Genomic DNA, 21090 nt, shown 5'->3' on the forward strand with positions numbered 1-21090 from the left:
AAAGAATGGACATAAAGCTTGTCATTTGGGTCCTCCTGGACCTGCTAAGGTCCAGATCTAGGTTCCATATCTCCATGGGACCTTTCATACTTCCAATCCAAGCCAAATAAGGCAAGAAGAAACCCTATATTTGACACATCAACCAAAATACGAAGTTTAGCTCTGAAAGTTACCTCAAGAAGGTTCCCTTGAAGAAATAAAAGCAGATCCAAGCTCCCCAACTCTTCAAGCTTGATCTTCTCCTTCCTTTCTTGCAATAACACACAAAATGATGAACAAATAGCCTTTTATCTCACTCACAAGGTCTCTCAGCCGTTTGGGGGTACTCAGGGCTCAAGGTGGCCGCAAATGAAGGCCATAAGGTCCTTTAAATAGGGCTTAGGACCGGGAAATTAGGGTTTCATTAAATAGTGCGGACTCGCCGAGTCCATCCCTTGGACTCACCGAGTCCGGATGCGAACCTCCGTCCAAAACCGCGACCCGACTCGGCGAGTTCGACCTCCAACTCGTCGAGTCCCTTCACAAAATACCAAAAATATGAAAGTAAAGATACCTGGAGATTCGGATTGTTACAATTCTCCCCCACTAGAACAAGACTTCGCCCTCGAAGTCCCGCTAGGTAAATAGCTCCGGATGCTGCTCACGCATCTCATGTTTCGGCTCCCAGGTCATCTCTGATCCCTTCCGATGCTGCCACTGAACCAATACCAGGGGTACCTCCTTGTTCCACAAAACCTTGATCTTCCGATCTCTGATGGCTACTGGTCTCTCAGCATAATTTAGGCTCGCATCCACCTGAATATCCCCTAATGGAACCACTGCCGATTCGTCGGCCATACACTTTCTCAACTGCGACACATGGAAAGTGTCGTGAATCTGCCCCAACTCTGCTGGCAAGTCTAAACGGTAGGCTACCCGACCCACCCTCGCGATCACACGGAAAGGACCAAAATATCGGGGCCCCAACTTGCCCCTCTTCCTGAATCGAATCACTCCTTTCCAAGGAGAGACCTTCAGGAGTACAAGATCACCAACCTGAAACTCAAGCTCAGACCGGCGTCTATCTGCATAACTCTTCTGTCGGTTTTGAGCGGTCAACAACCTCTGCCTGACCAGCTGAATCTGCTCGGTCGTCTGGAGTACGATCTCCGTGCTACCCATAACCCGCTGTCCTACCTCACCCCAACAGATGGGGGTGCGACACCTCCGTCCATACAACAGCTCAAAGGGTGGCATACCAATGCTCGAATGATGGCTGTTGTTATACGAGAACTCTGCTAAAGGTAGATAGGTGTCCTAGCTTCCTCCGAAATCCAACACATATGCCCGAAGCATGTCCTCGAGCGTCTGAATCGTCCGCTCACTCTGACCGTCTGTTTGGGGATGATATGCAGTACTGAAATGTAACCTAGTACCCAACTCCTCATGAAACTTCTTCCAGAACCTGGAAGTGAAACGCACGTCACGGTCCGAAATAATCGAGATCGGCACTCCATGCCGCGATACTACCTCCCTCACATATAACTCTGCCAACTTCTCCGCATAAGAGCTCTCGCTGATGGCTAGAAAATGAGCGCTCTTCGTCAGCCTATCCACGATCACCCAAATCGCATCGACTCCCCTCACAGTCCGCGGTAACTTGGTGATGAAATCCATAGTGATTTGTTCCCACTTCCATTCGGGAATCTCTAGCGGTTGCAGCTTACCGTGCGGTCGCTGGTGCTCGGCCTTGACCTGCCGACAAGTCAACCACCTCTCGACAAACCAAGCGACATCCCTTTTCATACAGGGCCACCAGTACTCCTTCCTGAGATCCAAATACATTTTCGTAGCACCAGCATGAATCGAGAATTTCGATCGATGTGCTTCCTCCATCAAAATAGTAGGCGCACCGCCCACAAACGGGACCCAAATCCGACCCTGAAAAGTCATAATCCCTCGACTATCCGTGACGAATCCTGATACCTGACCTACAACCCGCTCCTTCTTCTGATGTTCTGGCTTCGCAGCCTCTGCCTGAGCTCCTCGAATAATATCCAAAATCAGGGTCAATACCGTCAATCTCATACAAATATCTCGGATCGGGGGGCTTTCCGTCGTACGGCTCAACGCATCGGCTACCACATTAGCCTTGCCCGGGTGGTACAGGATCTCATAATCGTAATCCATCACCACATCCAACCACCTCCTCTATCGCATATTCAGATTTGGCTGATCCATCAAGTACTTCAAGCTCTTATGGTCCGTGTATATCGTACACCGGACCCTATACAAATAGTGTCGCTAGATCTTGAGGGCAAACACCACAGCCCCCAATTCCAGGTCGTGGGTGGGATATCTCGACTCATGAGGCTTCAACTGCCTCAAAGAATATGCTATCACATGACCCCTCTGCATAAGCACCGCCCCCAAACCCGATATAGAGGCATCACAGTACACCACAAAATCCTCCATCCCTTCCGGGAGTGCAAGCACCGGAGCCTCGCACAATTTCTGATGAAGCGTCTCAAATGAGGACTGCTGCTCCAGTCCCCATGAAAACGCAACACCCTTCCGGGTCATCCTAGTAAGTGGCACAGCGATCTTGGAGAAATCCTTGATAAACTTGCGATAATATCTAGCCAAACCCAGAAAACTCCTGATCTCGGTGGGCGATCTCGACACCTCCCACCTCAACACTACCTCAATCTTGGTCGGGTCGACCAATATCCCTTTCTGGTTAACAAGATGCCCGAGGAACTGGACCTTTCGTAACCAGAAATCACACTTGGAGAACTTGGCATACAGTCTCTCTGATCTCAAAACCCCAAGAATCTCCCTCAAATGTTCCTCATGCTGATCCCTAGTCCTCGAATACACCAGAATATCATCGATGAATACGATCACCGATCGATCCAGCATCGGCCGGCACACCCGGTTCATAAGATCCATGAATGCGGCCGGGGCATTGGTGAGCCCAAAAGGCATCACCACAAACTCATAATGTACATAACGAGTCCTGAAAGCAGTCTTTTGGATATCTTCCTCTCGAACCCTCATCTGATGATACCTCGACCTCAAGTCAATCTTGGAAAACCAAGATGCCCCCTGCAACTGATCGAACAGATCGTCGATCCTAGGTAACGGATACCGGTTCTTAACCGTCAACTTGTTCAACTCCCGGTAATCGATACACATCCGGTGTGAACCATCCTTTTTCTTGACGAACAAAATCGGCGCTCCCCAAGGTGAGCTACTCGGTCGAATGAATCCCTTTCCCAACAGCTCATGAAGCTGCGAGGATAACTCCTGCATTTCCGGTGGAGCGAGACGATAGGGCGCCATGGCGATGGGCACCGCTCCCGAAACCAAATGGATACGAAACTCCACTTGCCTCTCCGGAGGCACACCCGGTAACTCTTCGGGGAACACATCCGAAAACTCGCATACAACTGGAACGTTAGCAATCGAATTGGGCCTCCCCGCGGCCACTCGAGTATCCATCACGTAGACTATGAATCCATTACAGCCCTGCTGCAAACTCTGCCTTGCCCTGGCAGCCGAACAAAACACCGACCTACACCGGGTCCCCTCGCCATAAACCGTGAGCACTCCCCCACTAGGGTCTCGAATCATCACCAGCTGTCTCTCGCAGTTAATGACTGCTCCAAACTTACTCAACCAGTCCATGCCCACTATAACGCAGACATCTCCCATAGCTATAGGAACCAAGTCTATAGGGAACTCGACCCCAAAAATCTCGAGCACGCATCCTCGAATCACCTCAGTGGCGTATACCGCTTTCTCATTTGCTATAGCAACTCGCAGGGGTCGACTCATCACCTCCCGATCAATACCGATGTTCTGACTAAAAGCCAACGAAACAAAAGACCGACTCGCACCCGAGTCAAATAATACTAAAGCAGGCAACGAAACAAAAGACCGATGCTCACTCATCACCTGCCGGCTGAGACTGAGCCGGCTGCCGATCCACCCGTTGAGACTCGGCCTCCTCCCTGGCCTGGGTCTCCAACTCGATCTCATGCTTCCTGGCATTCGCCTGAAGCTCAGCAAAAGTCTGATATGACGAGTTCGATACGAACTCCCGGATATCCCTCCTCAGCACTCCCAAATACCGACTCATCCGAGCCTGTTCCGCGGACACCTGCTCGGGGAAAAACATCGCCCTCTCATGAAACTTCCGCGTGATCACCGTAACAGAATCATTACCCTGCTTGAGGGTCAAGAACTCCTGAACCAACCGTTCCCTCTCCACCGGGGGAACATACTCGTCTCTGAACATAGCAGTAAACCTCTCCCAAGTCACAGCTGAGACCTCTGCCAAAGTGAAGTTCGCCGTCACGAACTTCCACCAATCCTTTGCTCCCAGACGGAGCTGGTTCAAGGCGAACTGTACCCTCAGATGCTCCGGACATGAACAAGTGTAGAAGCATCCCTCGATATCAGCAATCCATCTCATCGCAGTGATCGGATCCCGCGTCCCGTCAAACTCCGGTGGCTTCATGTTGCTGAACTCCCGGAACAGCAACGAGTCACCTCCCTGTGGTCTGGCAGTGGCCACAGCTGCGGTAGCTGCAGCGGCGGTGGCCTCAGTCAACGCAGCGTACCGCTCATCAAATGTCTTCATCAGCGTGGTCTTAATAGACCCAAACATCTCCGGAATCTCAGCCTGGATCGCTGCAGCTACCTCCTCATGAATCATCTGACGAAGCTCCTTTTCAGTCACACTACTCATACCAGGTCTGTGTCGTGGTCCAACCATGATGTCTCTGAAATACAACATAAAAATATAAGAGAATCTATCGGGCATAATCGCACTCGATAACGCAGTCCTACTCAGTCTCCAATACCCAGGGATTCTTACTTGGGACGCCCACTGACCCGGTGTCCTTAGTAGTACGGGCCCAATACTACCAATTACACCGTGTCAGTATTCACCCCAAGTCCTGCTCCCCAAACCCCGAATCCTGAGTACTCTATTCTTGTCATACACTAGTTACCCACTTGCTCTCAAGCACCTCATAGAAGCAGGTTTCCCTAGACTAAGGCATCACAAAATCAGGCCACTCTAGTCCTAATATGTATACCTAGTCTACTAGCATGCGTATCATATCATATCATATCTCATAACACATATTGTAAGAGTATTTTGGGGATTTTACCGTTCGGGCGCTGGCTGACCGTACACACTCCTTCTTCTTTGGTTGTCTCAAAATCACTTATCAAATTTTATTGATTTATTAATTAAAATTTTCTCAAATCCCCGGTTTGAGTTCAGTTATGCCCGAAGGTGTACCCGAATCCCTCAAACCAAGGCTCTAATACCAACTTGTAACGACGTAAATTTCAAAACCACTTTTTCATTTTTACAAACATCAAAAACATCGAGTAATAAATTTAGGTTCCAATGTAAACAATATTGTCACAACCGATTACATAACAAAGATCACAAAAATGGTTTCCCCGAGTGTGTGTACGATCACGCCGGCAGCTTCCCACGGTCCTTGCTAGTACCTGAAACAGATAACACAACAACTGTAAGCATAAATGCTTAGTGAGTTCCCCAAAATACAACCTACGCACATACGCCTTTCCAGGCCCTAACCTTCCGGTCCATGTGTCTCAGGGGACTTCCGTCCCGACTGGGTAAACTTTCCGGTCCTGCCCACGTCAACCTTACGGTCCATACTACCACGCCTTCCGGCCCATAACATATTCTCCTTCCGGCCCATATCAAGCATATCATACATGGCACATATAACAATTAACTTATCACACATAAAGCATATATCTCATATCATATTCGACCTTCCGATCACACAGTCAAACCCTTCCGGGTACTGTATAGTGAGAAGACTCACCTCGTATGTCCCGATAACTCGTGAACCCTGGAAATCACTCGTGCTCAAACCCCTGAGCTGTAATCCTCCTATAACATCATATATCTATAATTGTTACTTGTACCACTAAGGTTGACCATCTTTATCAAGTCAACACTGGTCAATTTGGTCAACAGTCTTTGGTCAAATTGATCGGACTCGGCGAGCGCACTAGAGTGGCTCGGCGAGTCTACGCGTTTTCACCAACTCGCAAGGATTTTCCCTTTGACTCGTCGAGTTCTCCCCTAACTTGACGACTTCCACCCCCACCCCCCCCCCCCCCCCCCCCGCCTATTTTCTCATCTCTTAGTCTCCCTTGTTCCCAGCACGTCCAACCCTTCTTTGTTCGTCCAACACAACTCGGGCTTTAATCTGCAAGAAAACCTCCAACTACATCCTCTACATGGAAAAAACCCTAATTGGCAGCCACATGTTGACGTCAGGTACCCTTGAGATGAAAGCCTCATTTTGATGTAGAGATCCCCTTGGGCTATTATGTTAGGGCCGATTTCTCATATATTTGGTTCTTACATCCCCTTTAACCAAACCCTTAGCATCCCAAAATAACCCTAATCTTCCGTTCGTTCTTTTTATTGGCTAGAGAGGGAGTTGTTCGAGTTTTTGTGTAGGTCTGTCGGATTTTTGAGTCACCGTCGAGGGAGAAGATGGAAGAGGACCTCAAGAAAAACTTTGCCTGGTATCGATTCCTGTTCTTTTCTTCTCCTTCATTTTTGTTTTTTTACATCAAGCACCACCTACCGTCGTGGCCGACAGCGTAGGCTACCGACGTGTTTCTCTACCACCACCCACAACCATTAGGTGGTTGTGGTTGTGTGTGTGGGTGTTGTTAGCATGAAATGTCCACTTTCAGCTCCTGCAAAACCTTCAAAGCCCAGGATACCAAGGTTAGTAGGTGTTTCTTGTTCGATTTCTCAAAAGATATGTGACCAACAAAGCAATATCAGACCTGGTTCAAAAGTCGGTTGTACCCCTGTGGCCAAGACAAGACAAGTTGCTGCCAAGTATATGACAACTCCAAGGAACAAAAAGTGTCTTTCCAAAATAAATTGTTATGAAATGATGTTCCATTTATCTATGTGTTCATACTTTGTTCATGTGTTTCACCTCAAATATGACCAGAACCACTGCCAAAAGAAATTGGTATGAAATGATGTTCCATTTATATGTTTTCCCCTTTTTTATATGTTTACCTTAATTATTTACCTTCTGTTCATGTTAACATTTAAACAACAGCTAAGCAATGGATTGTGGAACCTTATCCAAGAGGATCTTTTCCTTATATAACTTTCTTATAAAATTGTTAATGAGAGGTAAGGGTATAGTTGTCTATTTACAGTCCTACTGATGTTCAACTTGCCTTTAGATTGAGACACGAGAAGAAAACTCTCTTGATGCTGCAAGAGGACTGGTGTATCTACATGAGGATTCACAGCCCATTTATGAAAATTTTCATGTCAAGATTACTAACTTAAATAGGAATATAAATCTTCTGTTAATTTAATTTAAGTCCTGCACAACAAGGTAACAGAATTTAAGAGAACAAATGATGGTGAAGTCTAAAAAAATGTACGTGATTCAATTGTTAATTCAATGAGAAAAAACAATTTAGTAATAGAGCCTAAAAAAAGGTAACAAAATTTAAGGTTTCTTGCTTTATTTTTTGTTTGAACAATACGACATGTCCTTTACATGCATCACCTGTATTTAAAGAAACATTTTGGTTTAAACTTTAAAGTAATTAATTGAGAAAATAAAGAAGAAAATAAAAAAAGTATTACCAGTGCAGTTAATTGAAAATGATGATTTGGGATATATTGACTCACCCCCTACATCTTTTAACCTGGATTTTAACAGGATAAAGAAAAAGGGTTTTTTAATGTAGAAAAAGATAGTTCATTGCTAGAAATGTTTTAATTATTTGATATAAAAAGTTCAAAAAGAACAAATGTAACTAAAAAGTTCATTCACTATACAAAAAACTATTTGCAGATAAGTTCTGTATTTTATCAATGGAATTGATATTAAACCTTTTATCAAGGTAAGATTCATAGCATCATATATTTTAAAATGTCATTTATTTTATAATTGCAAATAATAACTAACCTCTCATGCTCTTTGATTCTCTGTCTACATTCCTCCTTCGAACCAGATAACCTCAATCCATGCTTCCTCAAGTATGTCTTACACTCTACAAGACATAACTCCTTTATGTCATTACTTCCAGAAAAGATAAAATAGCATTAAAGGATGTTTTGTGCACTTAAAAATGCACTTTTGTTTCTTTCTTTTAAATATTTTTTCCCATTTGAGAATAGAAAGAACAGTTCTCAAATCTATAATATCTTCAAAGGAAAGTGAGATGCCAAACAAGATGATCAGACGTAGGTCTTTATCATAATGTTAATGCCAATCAAAATTAATATAAACCATCATTTGAGCATGTTGCCAAGTGCATAATCCAAAAAATTAGGTCAAAATAAACAGATATTACCCTAACTAGCATAAAAAAGAATGTTTTGTGCACTTAAAAATGCACTTCTGTTTTTCTAGTAGTGCATGGATTTGATTTTATCGAAATCTTGCCTTCTAGGTGTTCGATAAAATGCCATCTTCCATTTAGAGTATAAGGTATGATTCATGTTCTTGTTGTGATGTAGTCCTGATGTCTACTAATTACAACTGGTTTTTCAATATCTTTATTCAGGTTTCCATGACACAGAAACAAGATGATGAAAGTGACAACTTGATTGCTCCTGATCCATCTGTTTCAGAACCAAGGGATGACGGAAGTAAAGCTTCAAGCAGTGGTAGTGGGTCCGCATGACATCTTTCAAGCTCTGAGAATCGTTTTTGGAAAAGGAGTTTGGTTCATGATGCCACCAGAGACAATTCATGTAGTGAGTTTTGTAGGCCTTGTTGGCGATGGAGCTGCATTGATATGCTCATTGGATCTTACAAAGGACTTCTATTTCAGCAACTCTTATCGTGTCATGCATAGTTTTCAAAAGAATCTATCTACTCATGAGAAAGGGTCGTTTCTTAATGAAACAATGTTTGTTTGGAATGAGTTCTTAACTAGCACAATTCATAATAAATTGAAGAATAATCTGTGGACTGTAGCACTAGTTTATGGCTACTTTAAACAAGTATATCTAGCGTTCATTATTTTCGAATCAAGTAATATAAATATCTAGCATTCTTATTTCTTCTTATAAAAATTAGGTCAAACTTTCAATAGGAGAAAAGGACTTCAAGTTGACCCTCATTACTAGATGATCTCGCCAGTATGCGGGAATTTGGTATGATTTCCTTAATCTTTGGAAACCTCCTATTTTGTCAGGCTCATGTAAGTTAGTTAATTATATTTCTATTTTTTTATATAGATACTTGAAATGAGGGGTAAATGAGAAAGGTATGTGTTGCAAATGATGTTGAAACATAACAAATTGTATTTGAAGATGTCCCTGAAGGATGCCCTTTGTAAATAAGCTATGTTGTTCAAAACTGGGGTTCAAAATCCGTCTTTTGGTCACAGGAAACTTCACGTTTGAATATTAAACATGATATCATATGTAAGAATATATAATAAAAAAACTTAAATTGTTTAAATTTAAACATTTTCCCAATTCATTCCCCTAAATACCAAACAGGGGTTTTGAGAAAAAACTATATAGACTGTTGGGATCAAACACATGTTGCTCAATTTGCATATAATATTGTAATTTTTCTTACAACTATTTTTATAAAAAAAGGTTGTTTCCTCTCAAGACTAGCCAGAAGTTACAAAATATGTATGGCTAGTTAGTGCTCAACCTCACAGGCAAGAACTTATCCAGGACTTGTATAAAACCTGGCAAGATCCTCAACGTGGAAAAGTCAATGGAGGCATGATCAGGTGCATATTACATATTGTGTTTGATATGAGGGGCGTTTATGTCTTTTGCACAGATGAGAGGTCTGAAGCAAGTCCCTGTCCTACCTTGTTTCACTTTTTTGGGGTGGGTTAAAAGAAAATATGTGTTTTTATGGATGTTCATAGGTTGGGTAGTGTAGTAACTCAGATATTTGAAAATACATGGAAAAAAACCAATGAGGATCATATTCTACAGGTATATACATACATATACATATATATATATATATATATATATATATATATATATATATATATATATATATATATATATATATATAACTTCAACTGGTGCAATTTAAAAAAAATATCCAATCCTCACTTTGTTTTTTTGTTTACAGAGATGGTGTAAGTGATGGACAGTTCTATCAGGTCCTACTCTATGAGCCCGATGCAATTTGTAAGGTTGGTTTATAAATAATTCTAAGATACCTTTAATTTGTATTTGCTTCAAATGATTAATCAACAATTTCTATTATTTAAAATCATATTTTTCAACATTCTGTAGGCATGTGCTTCTCTTGAACCTAATTACCAACCTCCAGTCACATTCATTGTTGTCCAAAAACGCCATCACACGCACCTCTTTCCAAACAACCATAACGACCGAAAAAGCACCGAAAAAAGTAGAAACATATTACCCGGTATCTTTTTTATTTTCAAAAAATATTTCATATTTATCATCATCTTAAATCCCAAAATATATATATAAAGGTAGGTTGCTATACTTGGTGATTTGTAGGTACAGTTGTGGACACAAAGATTTGTCATCCAGTTGAGTTCGACTTCTACCATTGTAGTCATGCAGGAATCCAAGTATGATAATTAAACAATCATTTAATAAGAGTAGGATGCCATAATAAAGAAATTAATAAAACTACATTCTTATTTCTCTACAAAGAACTAGCAGACCTACTCATTATCATGTTCTATGGGATGAGAACAATTTCACTGCTGAATGCTGATGAAATTCAATCTTTAACAAATAACGTAAGAAACTTCATACCATGGGATACAATGACACCACAGTTATTGAGCTTGATTCCAATTTAGCAGAGAATTTAACGAAAGTTTATGAAAAAATGGGTGACACTTTAGCAATTCAACACGGTGGTTCTGCAACCCACAATAAGGTAATCAATCCTCTGTTTTTTACTTATACTTGTTACATATTTATAAAATTTGGAGTTTAAAATTGTTTTTAAACTTTACGATCCAGTTTTGATGTGTTTTTTTTTAAATCAGAAAGAAAAATAGAAATGAAGTGACTCACAACTTTATTGTTGTGGAAGCCAACTTGACCTACAGTTTTGTGAAGGAGTACTCCTACCCCTGGAGCTACACATGGTTACTTTTTACTTTTTATTACACTTGTTATTTATTGTTAAATGCAAGAAACAACAACATACTTTCTTTTACACGTGTATTATAACATACTGTTTCATCTCTTTCTATTAAATCCCTGTACTTTGTTGTGTTTAGCCCTAGAATTAGTTATTTATACTATGGGAAAATGGTGAGATATTCATTTACTTTGTTTCATTTTTCAGTCCCTCCAAGTCCAAGTCCGGTGAGGGGCGTTTTAGACAATTCAGTCTTAGTCTCCCCATCCCTTCCTCACCTATAAACAAGGAAGAAGAAGTCGGAGGATTCCTTGTTCGTAAATCATCTCCTGCCCTTAGTGAATCCGGATTAAGGAATCTCGGGAGGGGCAGTTTGACCAGTTTGAGAAGTCAATCTTCAATTACTATCCCTATCAACCCTACGAATAGTAACATTATTTCTACCAATAATGCCCTTGGTGTTGGTCAAGCTTCTGAAATGGCTAAGAGGGATATGTCAGGGACAGATGAGAGAATGGTTCAGCAACATCCTCCTATTTCATCTTTGAGTAGCAGAATGATGTTGCCACAAAGTGGTGTCAAAAGTACTGATGGTGATAATGGAAATGGTGGTGAGGGTGGTGGCATGGGCACAAGAGTCTTTTCACCTTCTGGTGTTCCTGGCATTCAGTGGAGACCTGGTAGTTCCTTCCAAACTCAACATGAAGGGGTATGCTATATATATTGCTATACTATACATTGTATCTACATTAACTAAAATACTTTTTAATTTTTTTTAATAGGGACAATTCCGTGGAAGAACTGAAACAGATTCCAACAAGTACAACAAGGAAGCAACACCCTTCTTGGTATGCCTCCTATTTCTGGAGGAACAAGTCAATGATATTAAGGACTTCATTGATGACTATGTGGAACGAAATCAGGTCATCATATACTTTTTCCCTTTCACATTTTCTCAATAATTTCTTTGAGGTTCTATCCTCTATGCCACCTTGTCAAATTCATGATAAAAGATTCTTGTTGTTTTCACTTTTCACAAAGCATCTAAAACCACCACAAACCATTTCATATGCTGGAGGATTTTGATGAGTTTGAGGATGTTGATATGTTATACAACACCTTATCACTAGACAAAGTAGAAGCACTTGAAGATCTTGTTATCATTGGTCCACCTGACCTCGTTAAGGTAACAACATATCTGTTGTTCAAACTTCAAAAACCTACTTGAATTTATATTCCATTCATCATCTAGAAACTAGTTTCAATTACAAACCATGTCAACTTAGTCAAGTTAGTTGGCTTAATTGCCCTATGTAGAAGGAATTCATATGAACAAAAAATTTCATGAAAATGCTTTGTCTTCACCTCCAGTTCAGTCACCGGTATGTCAAATGACTAATCTACCCCCATAGGACGCCTCCCCATGTTCCCATATGCATAGAAAAACATAATATATTCTACAGGGAGCTTCAGTACATGAACAAAGTGAGGAAACATTATCCCTATCAACCCTACAAATAGTAACATTATTTCTACCAATAATGCCCTTGGTGTTGGTCAAGCTCATAGATAATAGCCTTCTGGACGTGTATGTCATCATATTACATCCTCCAAATACTACCTTAACATATATTAGTTTTTTTTTTTTTCGCAGCTCTCAATCTGATCTGGAAGCTAATTTGTTTAAGGTATATATATATATATATATATATATATATATATATATATATATATATATATATATATATATATATCCCTGTTATCTCCATTATAGCCATGTCTGAGTTTTTATAGTATACCCTCCACATTCTTATCATTATAAATACTATGTTTTGTTTTGAAAATGAACTTGCCTCTACAATGGATGTTGCTCTTGGGATTTTGATTATTGAGTAAAGACTTGGAGTTGAATTTGATTTAAATCTTGCAGCATTATCAGCAAGATGCAGTAAAGACTTGGAGTTGAATTTGGCTAAGTCATTATTAAGTGAGATGGGCCAATGTACAACTGCTTATCCATATAATCAGCTATTTGGAGCATTAGTCTTAAAGAATTATGAAAGGCAAGATGCAACTTTAGTTAGTTGGAATTTGATGTACATAGTTGATTAGATGCAAATTTATATATTGTAAGATATAGAATTGTATGACATTAAATTTATGTAATAGATTCTATTTTTTGCATATGATATTTTATTTTCTATTATGAAACATTAAATACAAATTTAATTTGAAAATAAGTAAATCTATAAATAATTTTGTTTAAACATTTAAAATTATGATACGCAAAAATGTGTGTCATCTTCATTTATGACATGACCTTTCTTGACAGGGGCTTTCTGGATACGCATTGCGTGTCATTAACACGCGCGTCGTAAGGTTACGACACGCGAATGCGTGTCGTCTTCCTTTATGACAGTGCCTTCCTTGATACGCATTGCGTGTCGTAAACGTGCGTCTTAAATGCGCTTCGTCTATAAACGACGCGCAAAAACGCGTCGTCTCTCTTTATGACAGGGCCTTCCTTGACGCGCATTTGCGCGTCGTCTGAGCCTTTTACGACGCGCAATGAGCGTCGTAAAAGGCTGTTTTTCTAGTAGTGCATGGTACGTTGGGCGTACTAGCTCAGAAGTAAAACCCTAATATTTGAATTTATCCCTTTATAAAGAACATTATGACTTCATTTCTAACCACCCTTATCAGCCTCTAACCCCCTCCTAAACCCTAATCTCGTACATGTGGCTTATACGTGTGTGTGTGTTATTACAAGTTTTGGGTGTTCTTGGTTGTTGTAGTTGAAGAATGGCGTTAAATAATAAGAAGTAGATGCTAGCAAGCTTAGAGATCCAAAAATTTCCCACCTTTGTGCATCATTTTCAAGTATAAAGCTTATACATATTGGATTAGGTGTCTAAGCTCATCACGATTATTGGTATGTACTTGACCCGAGAGTAGCATGGTCCATTTCGGTTGCATGGCATCGAAACAATTTGGATACACTTTTATGAGAATAGGACATTTATGATTTATTAATATATTATAAGTTCTAATATATTAATATGAAATCATATTATATAATTAGTATTGATCAAGAATTAGTTTGGAATTAATTTTGTGATCAAAAGAGACTAATTAAATAAATGGGGATTGATTTAGTAAATCATTCATTCTTATAAAGTGGGCTTATGATCCATAGCTCTTCATCTTAGGCTAAACCCATGTGGTGACCCATGGATACTCCATGGAGGTTAAAACCCATTGATCATGAGGAATGTGGAAAGTCATGAGTTACATGGTGTAACCCCAATGTGCACACTATATAAAGAAGCCTCATACTAGCAAATTTGGTACTTAAGATATACAAGTGAGCGCTAACCGATTTTGGTGCAATATAATCTTCTCTAAAGTTATTCCAATTGTTGGTGGTGTTGTGTGATTCCATTTAAGGTGCAACTCTTGGGGCACTAAGCTCATAAAGCTTCAAGCAACAAACTACAACAAAAGGTATATCTTCTAACTTGTTTTATAACCCAAGTATCAAAGTTTTGTATGCTAGTTAGGGTAATACCTTGGAAAGTTCAAGCTTGCATGTATAATAGAGAAAACATAGATCCAAGGTATTTAGGGTTGTATTTACACCTTAGGAGTGTTAGAATGATCAAAACCCAACAGTGGTATCAAATCCTAGACTTGTTTTCAATTATACTTAATGCTACTTGCTTGAAAATGCTTTAAAAATCGATTTTCTGCTGTTCTGGATAGTGGACTCACCGAGTCTAGTAGGGGACTTGCCGAGTCCAAGTACAAAGTCATCCAACTCACCAAGTCGGTTCATACACTCGACGAGTTGGTTCCCTAGAATGCAGTTTTTTAGTTTTTTAGTTGGAATTTGACTAGGATCATTACCCTAAACTGTTTTTTTTTTTCAAACATATAAACCTGTTTTTGATGTGGTAATGATCATGCTTATCCAAATTTTTAGATAATTGTCAAAGTTTCATGTTTTGTATTAGTTTATATGGTTAGGCTAATTACATGAAATTTATTTGATTTGAATTGTCTTGTTCTTATGAGTTTAATTTAGATCATAGATAAATTGATTGATTTTCTTGCTAGAATTTTTGATCTAAATGATTTTAATGAATTCTATAACTTGTCCTCAAGTTATGGAAAATGAAAAGTTTTTCTTTTAAAGAGATCATTAAAGTCATAGGTTTTGAACTTGAAGAGTCTTTTTCTCATAAATGGTTTTTTATTAACACCATAACTTGTCCTCAAGTTATGGAATGTCAAGAGTCATTTCATAAAATCTTTATTAAATTCATAAGTTGTGGATTCTAAAAGGTTTTGAAAGTTACAAAACTTTCCCTCAAGTTTTGGAATTTGTAAATGTAAAGGAGTAAAGTCAATCTTACCGTTAGTAGGTCTCATTCACGAAGCCGGACTATAAGGGGTATCAATTTACTACCAATAAAATGGTAGTTTAATGGGTCTCCACTCTTACCCACCCCCTCGTTTGACTGGTGGATGGTCGTTAGCGGAACGGGTAGGATAGGATTCTAACTTTACCTTCACTAAAAGTATAATGATAAATATAAAGTAAACAAACACTTATAAATTCCCAAATCTTAGTTACATAGGAAAATGTGAACATGGTGCTAACCCATGAAATTGCACTTTGCACCTTGTTAGGCCATTAGTGGAGCGTGTGTGGTTAACTGGCACACTAATCTAGATTAATAGTGCATGGAAAAGGGTAGCTTGATTTTAATCATAGATCAATGGAGCGTGTGTGGTCAACAGACACATTGATTAGGTGGTTGTAGCATTGGGTGTACCAAGCTAATTTGCATGGTTATTCACACATTTTTTGTGATCCTCAGCATCCCAGTCACAAACTTGAAGGGCACAATTGAGATTTAAACATGTCATTGAATTGTCTAATGAATCTCAAAAGGATCTAGGAGTTTCAATTCACTTAAAACCTAAAACTATTTTTTGTTTTTCGTGGTGAAAAATGGTAAATCGCCATGTACCTACCTTCAAATATTTTGCAGTTTGGATTACGGCATCCCTCTACCAAATTGTAAAATGTAACGCCCTGTTCTTGAAATATCTATTTATGAGTTCCCGAGATCAAGAGTAAGGGCGTTTCGGTCCTTAATGTGGATAAAGAGTTGAGGAGAACGGACTTAGGATGGAGGAAATGTTGTAAATTAAAGATATTGGCAGCAATGGTCCCTAAGGGGGAAGTTTAGCAAAGGGGTCCCATGCATGTCAAGCATGCATGTATGAGTTTGGCTAGGTACGCCCAACGTAATGAAGGAAAGGAATGTGGGGGTCTCTCGACGTACGCCCAATGTACTGGATGTACGCCCAACGTACGTCTATCTTCCAGAAACCCTAAATTTAAGGCCAACCACTATATAAGGAACATAATGGCTCTCACCCTAGCCTCCATAAACACTCTCTCATCCTCAGAAGCCCTAGATAGTCGTGACACCTCCATTGTTGGGTGTGTTTGACCTTGGAAAGATTGTTTTAGCAAAGGAGAGCTAAGAAGAAGAAAGAGGAAGTTGTCAAAGAAGGAGTGGGGTGGCTGGAGCTCGTAGATCTGGAAAAGGGATCATCTTCTAGAGCCCTTTTGAGGTAAAAAGTCTCTGGCTTGACAATCATATTATGTAGATCTATGTGTTGTGAAGTTTTGACATCATTCTTGTCCCAAAAACCTCATCTTGATGCATGATTCGAGTTGGTCGAGATTAGTTGTCATTTCAGACCTTAGGAGAGGTCTTGAGTAAGAAAAATGAGGTCCCAAGGGCTTTGGTTGTCTCATATGTGATATAAGTAGGTCTTAATGGATTAAGAGCTTTATGGACGTCCCAGGTAATAAAGTTTGAGACTTTATGAATCCTAGACATATTTGGCCTATGGATCTGAAGTTTGGGCTTAAGAGCTTAAGTCATTAAGAACTTATATGGATTTGTTGACCAGCAAAGTTACGCCCCATGTACATGATTATACACCCAACATAGTGGGTTTGTGTCCCGATTGCAATCCGCGAGCATGGATGTACGCCCAGCGTCCCAAGAGGGGTACGCCCCGCATACTCCCTCTGTTGGGTTTTCAATTTTTGGGCCTTATTTAATTGGGCTATCTATGGACTAATAAAGCTTGGGCCTTGACTGAATAGTATGGATGGAGTATTTTGGGCCCAGTAATTATTATGGAACTTGGATCTTGGCCCGTTTGTTGAGGTGGGCCCAATTTAGTAAATTTGGCCAATATTGGGCTTTGTATGAGAATTTGACTTTGGGTCTTGGCCCAATGAGAGGATGATGGACTTGAAAAGTGTTATGGGCCTTAGTCTTGGACCAGATTGAGTTAAGGGTAATTGGTCAATTTACCCTTGGAAGGATATTGTGATTGATATGATGGTTATCTCTGCCTTCTTGGCTAGTTCGGGATTTTCGGTGAGTTGGTGATTCGGGAGTCTGCTTTTCAGTTCAGAGGTTCAGCAGTTGCGAGGTGAGTTATCCTCACTATATCGATAGCATTTAAGGCACCAAGGCCGGCCCTTTATCGGATTGTAATCTGGGTATTGTTGTTGTGTTATTGCTTTGCTATGTTTGCATCCTGGTAGTTAGGATGGTATATGTTAGTGATCAGTTAGTTCGGTATCGTGTTTAGAGTATGCTATGTATGTGATCTGCTAGATGGGTTGATTAATGAATAACTGTGATGTGGTTATATGTTTATGTGCACATGATTGGTTGCTTGAGGGTTGGGTTGAGGCAGATCCTGCTTTGTGCTGTAGGCTAACATAGCCAGGGTGGACTCGGATATTCCGAAGGCCTAGTGAGCAGTCTGATTAGGCTGTAGGCCCCATGAGGGCGGACCAGACGTGCCGATGCTCGGAGAGTGGACCAAGCCAACTGAAGGCTCGGTGCAGGCGGACCAGTCATACTGTAGACTTAGAGAGTGGACCAGGTGGGTTGAAGGCCTGGTGCGGGCAGACCAACCACACTACAGACTCAATGGATATGGCTAGACTCGGAGGGTGGACCAGGTGGACTGAAGGCCCAGTGCGGCGGACAAGTCACACAGTAGACCCGAAGTGCATGGTAGTTCTATGTTCTGTTATGATATGGTATGTTATGTGTATGGTATAAGTGATTGGTATTTTGCGGGTATCTCACTAAGCTTTTGGGCTTACAGTTGTGGTTTTAAATGTTGCAGGTACTTCCGGAGATGTGGCAAGGCAAAGGCGTGATCGTACCGCTCCTCATGTTTTATGTCTTTATGATGTGGTTCTGGGAAATACTCTGATAACAAATGTATTGAAAACCTTTTGGTAATAACTTTATGAAATTGGGTTGTTTTTAAAAAGTTTAAATTGGCTTGAATTTTATGGTCGTTACAAGTTGGTATCATAGCCTTGGTTTGAGTGAATTGTGTAACAGCCCATAATTTCTAGGTATTTATTATTGGTTTATTTTTGGAGATTGTGAGTGGACTCGGCGAGTTGGAGCTCAAACTCGCCGAGTAGGATCGTGGTATTGGGCATGGGTTCGCGTCCGGACTCGGCGAGTCCAAGAGTGGACTCTGCGAGTCCATGCTGTGTGATGAAACCCTAATTCCCGGGGTTTGAGACCTATTTAAAGGGCCTTATGGCCGTCATTTGTGCTCACCAATCCATAGAGAGAAACCCTAGAGTGCTTGAGCGTTTTGAGAGAGAAAGGAACTCATTCATGACCTTTGTGGTGTTATTTAGCAAGGAGAAGAAGGTCATAACCAAAAGGAAGCATAGGAGATTGCTATACTGTGGATTTGAAGCTCAGATCTTCGAACTTGAGGTATTATTTCAGCTCATCTTCTGTTTTATAAAGTATATTTGGATTTAGGGTTTCTTATGGCCTTTATTGGGTTGATTTGATGCCAAATAGTCCCTTTCTAATGTTGAGGCTTTGGATCTGGATCCATAGAGGTCTAGAGAGCTTGACTTATCAAGCTTTATGAAGAGCAATGGAGATTATGACATTGAGTTGTGGTATTTGGGACAAAATCATCATATATGGTCATATAGATGTTGTATGTACATCAAGATAGTGACTTTACGTGCTAAATAAGCTTGGAAGGACTGGATCAATGAGTTAATGGACCGGATCTGACCTTAGGAGCGAGTTTCAGTCGTTGCATGGCATGGACTCGCCGAGTCCGAAGAACAGACTCGGCGAGTAGCATGAATATTGCCCAGCACCACACAGCGAGTGGTCCTGCCGAGTTGAGGGTTTGACTCAGTGAGTTAGGGAGAGTCATAGTGGGTTGACAGGTGGACTGAGTCAAGCTAGACTCGCCGAGTTGTTCTTGAGACTCGGCGAGTTGAGTCGTGGTGGCCCCACAACTCATGCCAAGTGGAACTCGTCGAGTTAGGAGAATACTCAACGTGTTAAGAGAGGATCCCAGGGAAATCAGTGTATGCGCTTAGACTCGCCGAGTCATTATAGTGCACTCGCCGAGTCCGGTCAAAGTTGAGCATTGACCATTGACCAGTGTTGTCCTATGTTGACTTGTTAAGGGATAGTCAACCTTAGTTGGGAAAGTGTTAATAGAGATGTATTGTGTTATAGGAGGACTATAGCTCGGGAGATCGAGCACTAGTGATTTTAGGGATTTACGAATTACCGAGACACGCGAGGTGAGTCTTCTCACTATACTTTACCTTGAGTAGGTAACTAGAGTTATGTGACAGAGTATTTGTATGCTATGTATGTTATGTGTTGTACTGCATTATTTCTATGTGATTTATGTTGTTCATGTTTACAGAGTTAGAACCGGAAGGTTCACAAAGTTAGAACCTTAGGGTTCACAGAGTCTGGGTGCACGGACCCGCAGAGTTATAGCCTCGAGTGGCTAATATGTGTTATATGTGGTATTTTGGGGAACTCACTAAGCTTTGTGCTTACAGTGTTTGATGTTATTTGTTTCAGGTACTAGTGACGACCGCGGGAAGGCGCCAGCTTGATCAGTACACACGCATGGGATTTATGATTTGGAGATATTGGGATTTTGTATTACTTGGATTGAATGATTAAAAATGGTTGTTTTATGAATATTAAATGAATTATGTTTTATAAAAATTTGAAAATTTTGTTTTGAAATTTACGGTGTTACAATTTGGTATCAGAGCCTTGGTTTGAGGGATTCGGGTACACCTTCGGGAGTATTTGAACTCAAACTGAGGATATGGAAAATATTTTCAAAAAGAAAAGCAAAATTTTCTAAAAGTAAAAGATTTCTAGAGAAATTCAGAGGAGAAACGTGTGTACGATCAGTCAGCGCCCGAACGGTGATTTCCCAAAATACCCTTATATATTATATGCTTATGAGATTGTTATGATGTATTCTCTTGCTAAAGTAGGCTAGGTATTCCTATTAGAACTAGAGTGCCCTGATTTGTGATGCCTTAGCCTAAGGAGATGTGAGCTGCTATGAGATGCTTGAGAGTGAATAGGTAGCAACGAGGAGGTTATGAGAGATCTGTTAGAGAGTGATAGAGTACTTGGGAATTGGGATCCGAAGAGGAGGATTTGGGGTGTGTACTGAAATGGTGTGGACTGTAGTATTGGGCCCGTACTACTGAAAGCCCCGGGGCGGTGTACGGTCCAAGTAAGAATCTTCGGAATGCCAAGGATCAAAGAGGGATGAGTTGCCGAGTGTGAGTATGCTCGAGCGGATTCTAATTTATCTTATGTTGTTTTTCAGAGGTTGATCATGGTGAGGACACGTCATATGCCAGAGGGTGTTGGGGCTAGTGATGAGGAGATCCGACAGATCATCCATGAGGAGGTGGCTGCGGTCATCAGGGCAGAGATACTAGAGATGTTCGGGTCTATTAAGACCGTGCTTATTGAGACTTTCAACGAGCGTTATG

General features: G+C 40.8%; 2 protein-coding genes across 9 annotated transcripts; both read left to right on the plus strand.

The window, feature by feature from the left end:
* Nucleotides 1–6200: 6200 nt before the first annotated feature.
* LOC145048872 (protein argonaute PNH1-like) lies at nucleotides 6201–10946 on the plus strand. 8 transcript variants are annotated; one of them, XR_013683094.1, is made up of 7 exons: nucleotides 6201–9199; nucleotides 9284–9898; nucleotides 10155–10218; nucleotides 10322–10457; nucleotides 10556–10629; nucleotides 10715–10803; nucleotides 10870–10946. XR_013683094.1 is itself a non-coding variant. In XM_078997501.1 (7 exons), the coding sequence occupies exons 3-7, from the start codon at nucleotides 9990–9992 to the stop codon at nucleotides 10751–10753; spliced, it is 324 nt and encodes a 107-aa protein (XP_078853627.1). In that variant the 5' UTR covers nucleotides 6201–9199; nucleotides 9284–9855; nucleotides 9940–9989; the 3' UTR covers nucleotides 10754–10946. The 8 variants fall into 8 exon arrangements, 6 of the variants coding, with proteins under 6 accessions (XP_078853627.1, XP_078853628.1, XP_078853626.1 ...); XR_013683093.1 differs by having other exon boundaries at nucleotides 10724–10803; XM_078997501.1 differs by adding an exon at nucleotides 9940–10009 and having other exon boundaries at nucleotides 9284–9855; nucleotides 10724–10946.
* On the plus strand, nucleotides 10821–13367 carry LOC145045370 (uncharacterized). Its single transcript, XM_078993710.1, has 6 exons — nucleotides 10821–10960; nucleotides 11059–11160; nucleotides 11364–11865; nucleotides 11939–12342; nucleotides 12811–12844; nucleotides 13087–13367. Exons 1-4 carry the CDS (start codon nucleotides 10821–10823, stop codon nucleotides 12116–12118), a joined length of 924 nt encoding a protein of 307 aa, XP_078849836.1. The 3' UTR covers nucleotides 12119–12342; nucleotides 12811–12844; nucleotides 13087–13367.
* The last annotated feature ends 7723 nt before the right edge of the window (nucleotides 13368–21090 follow it).

Source organism: Lactuca saligna, chromosome 5 (genome assembly GCF_052625555.1).
Source record: "Lactuca saligna cultivar CGN05327 chromosome 5, ASM5262555v1, whole genome shotgun sequence".
NCBI lineage: Eukaryota > Viridiplantae > Streptophyta > Magnoliopsida > Asterales > Asteraceae > Lactuca > Lactuca saligna.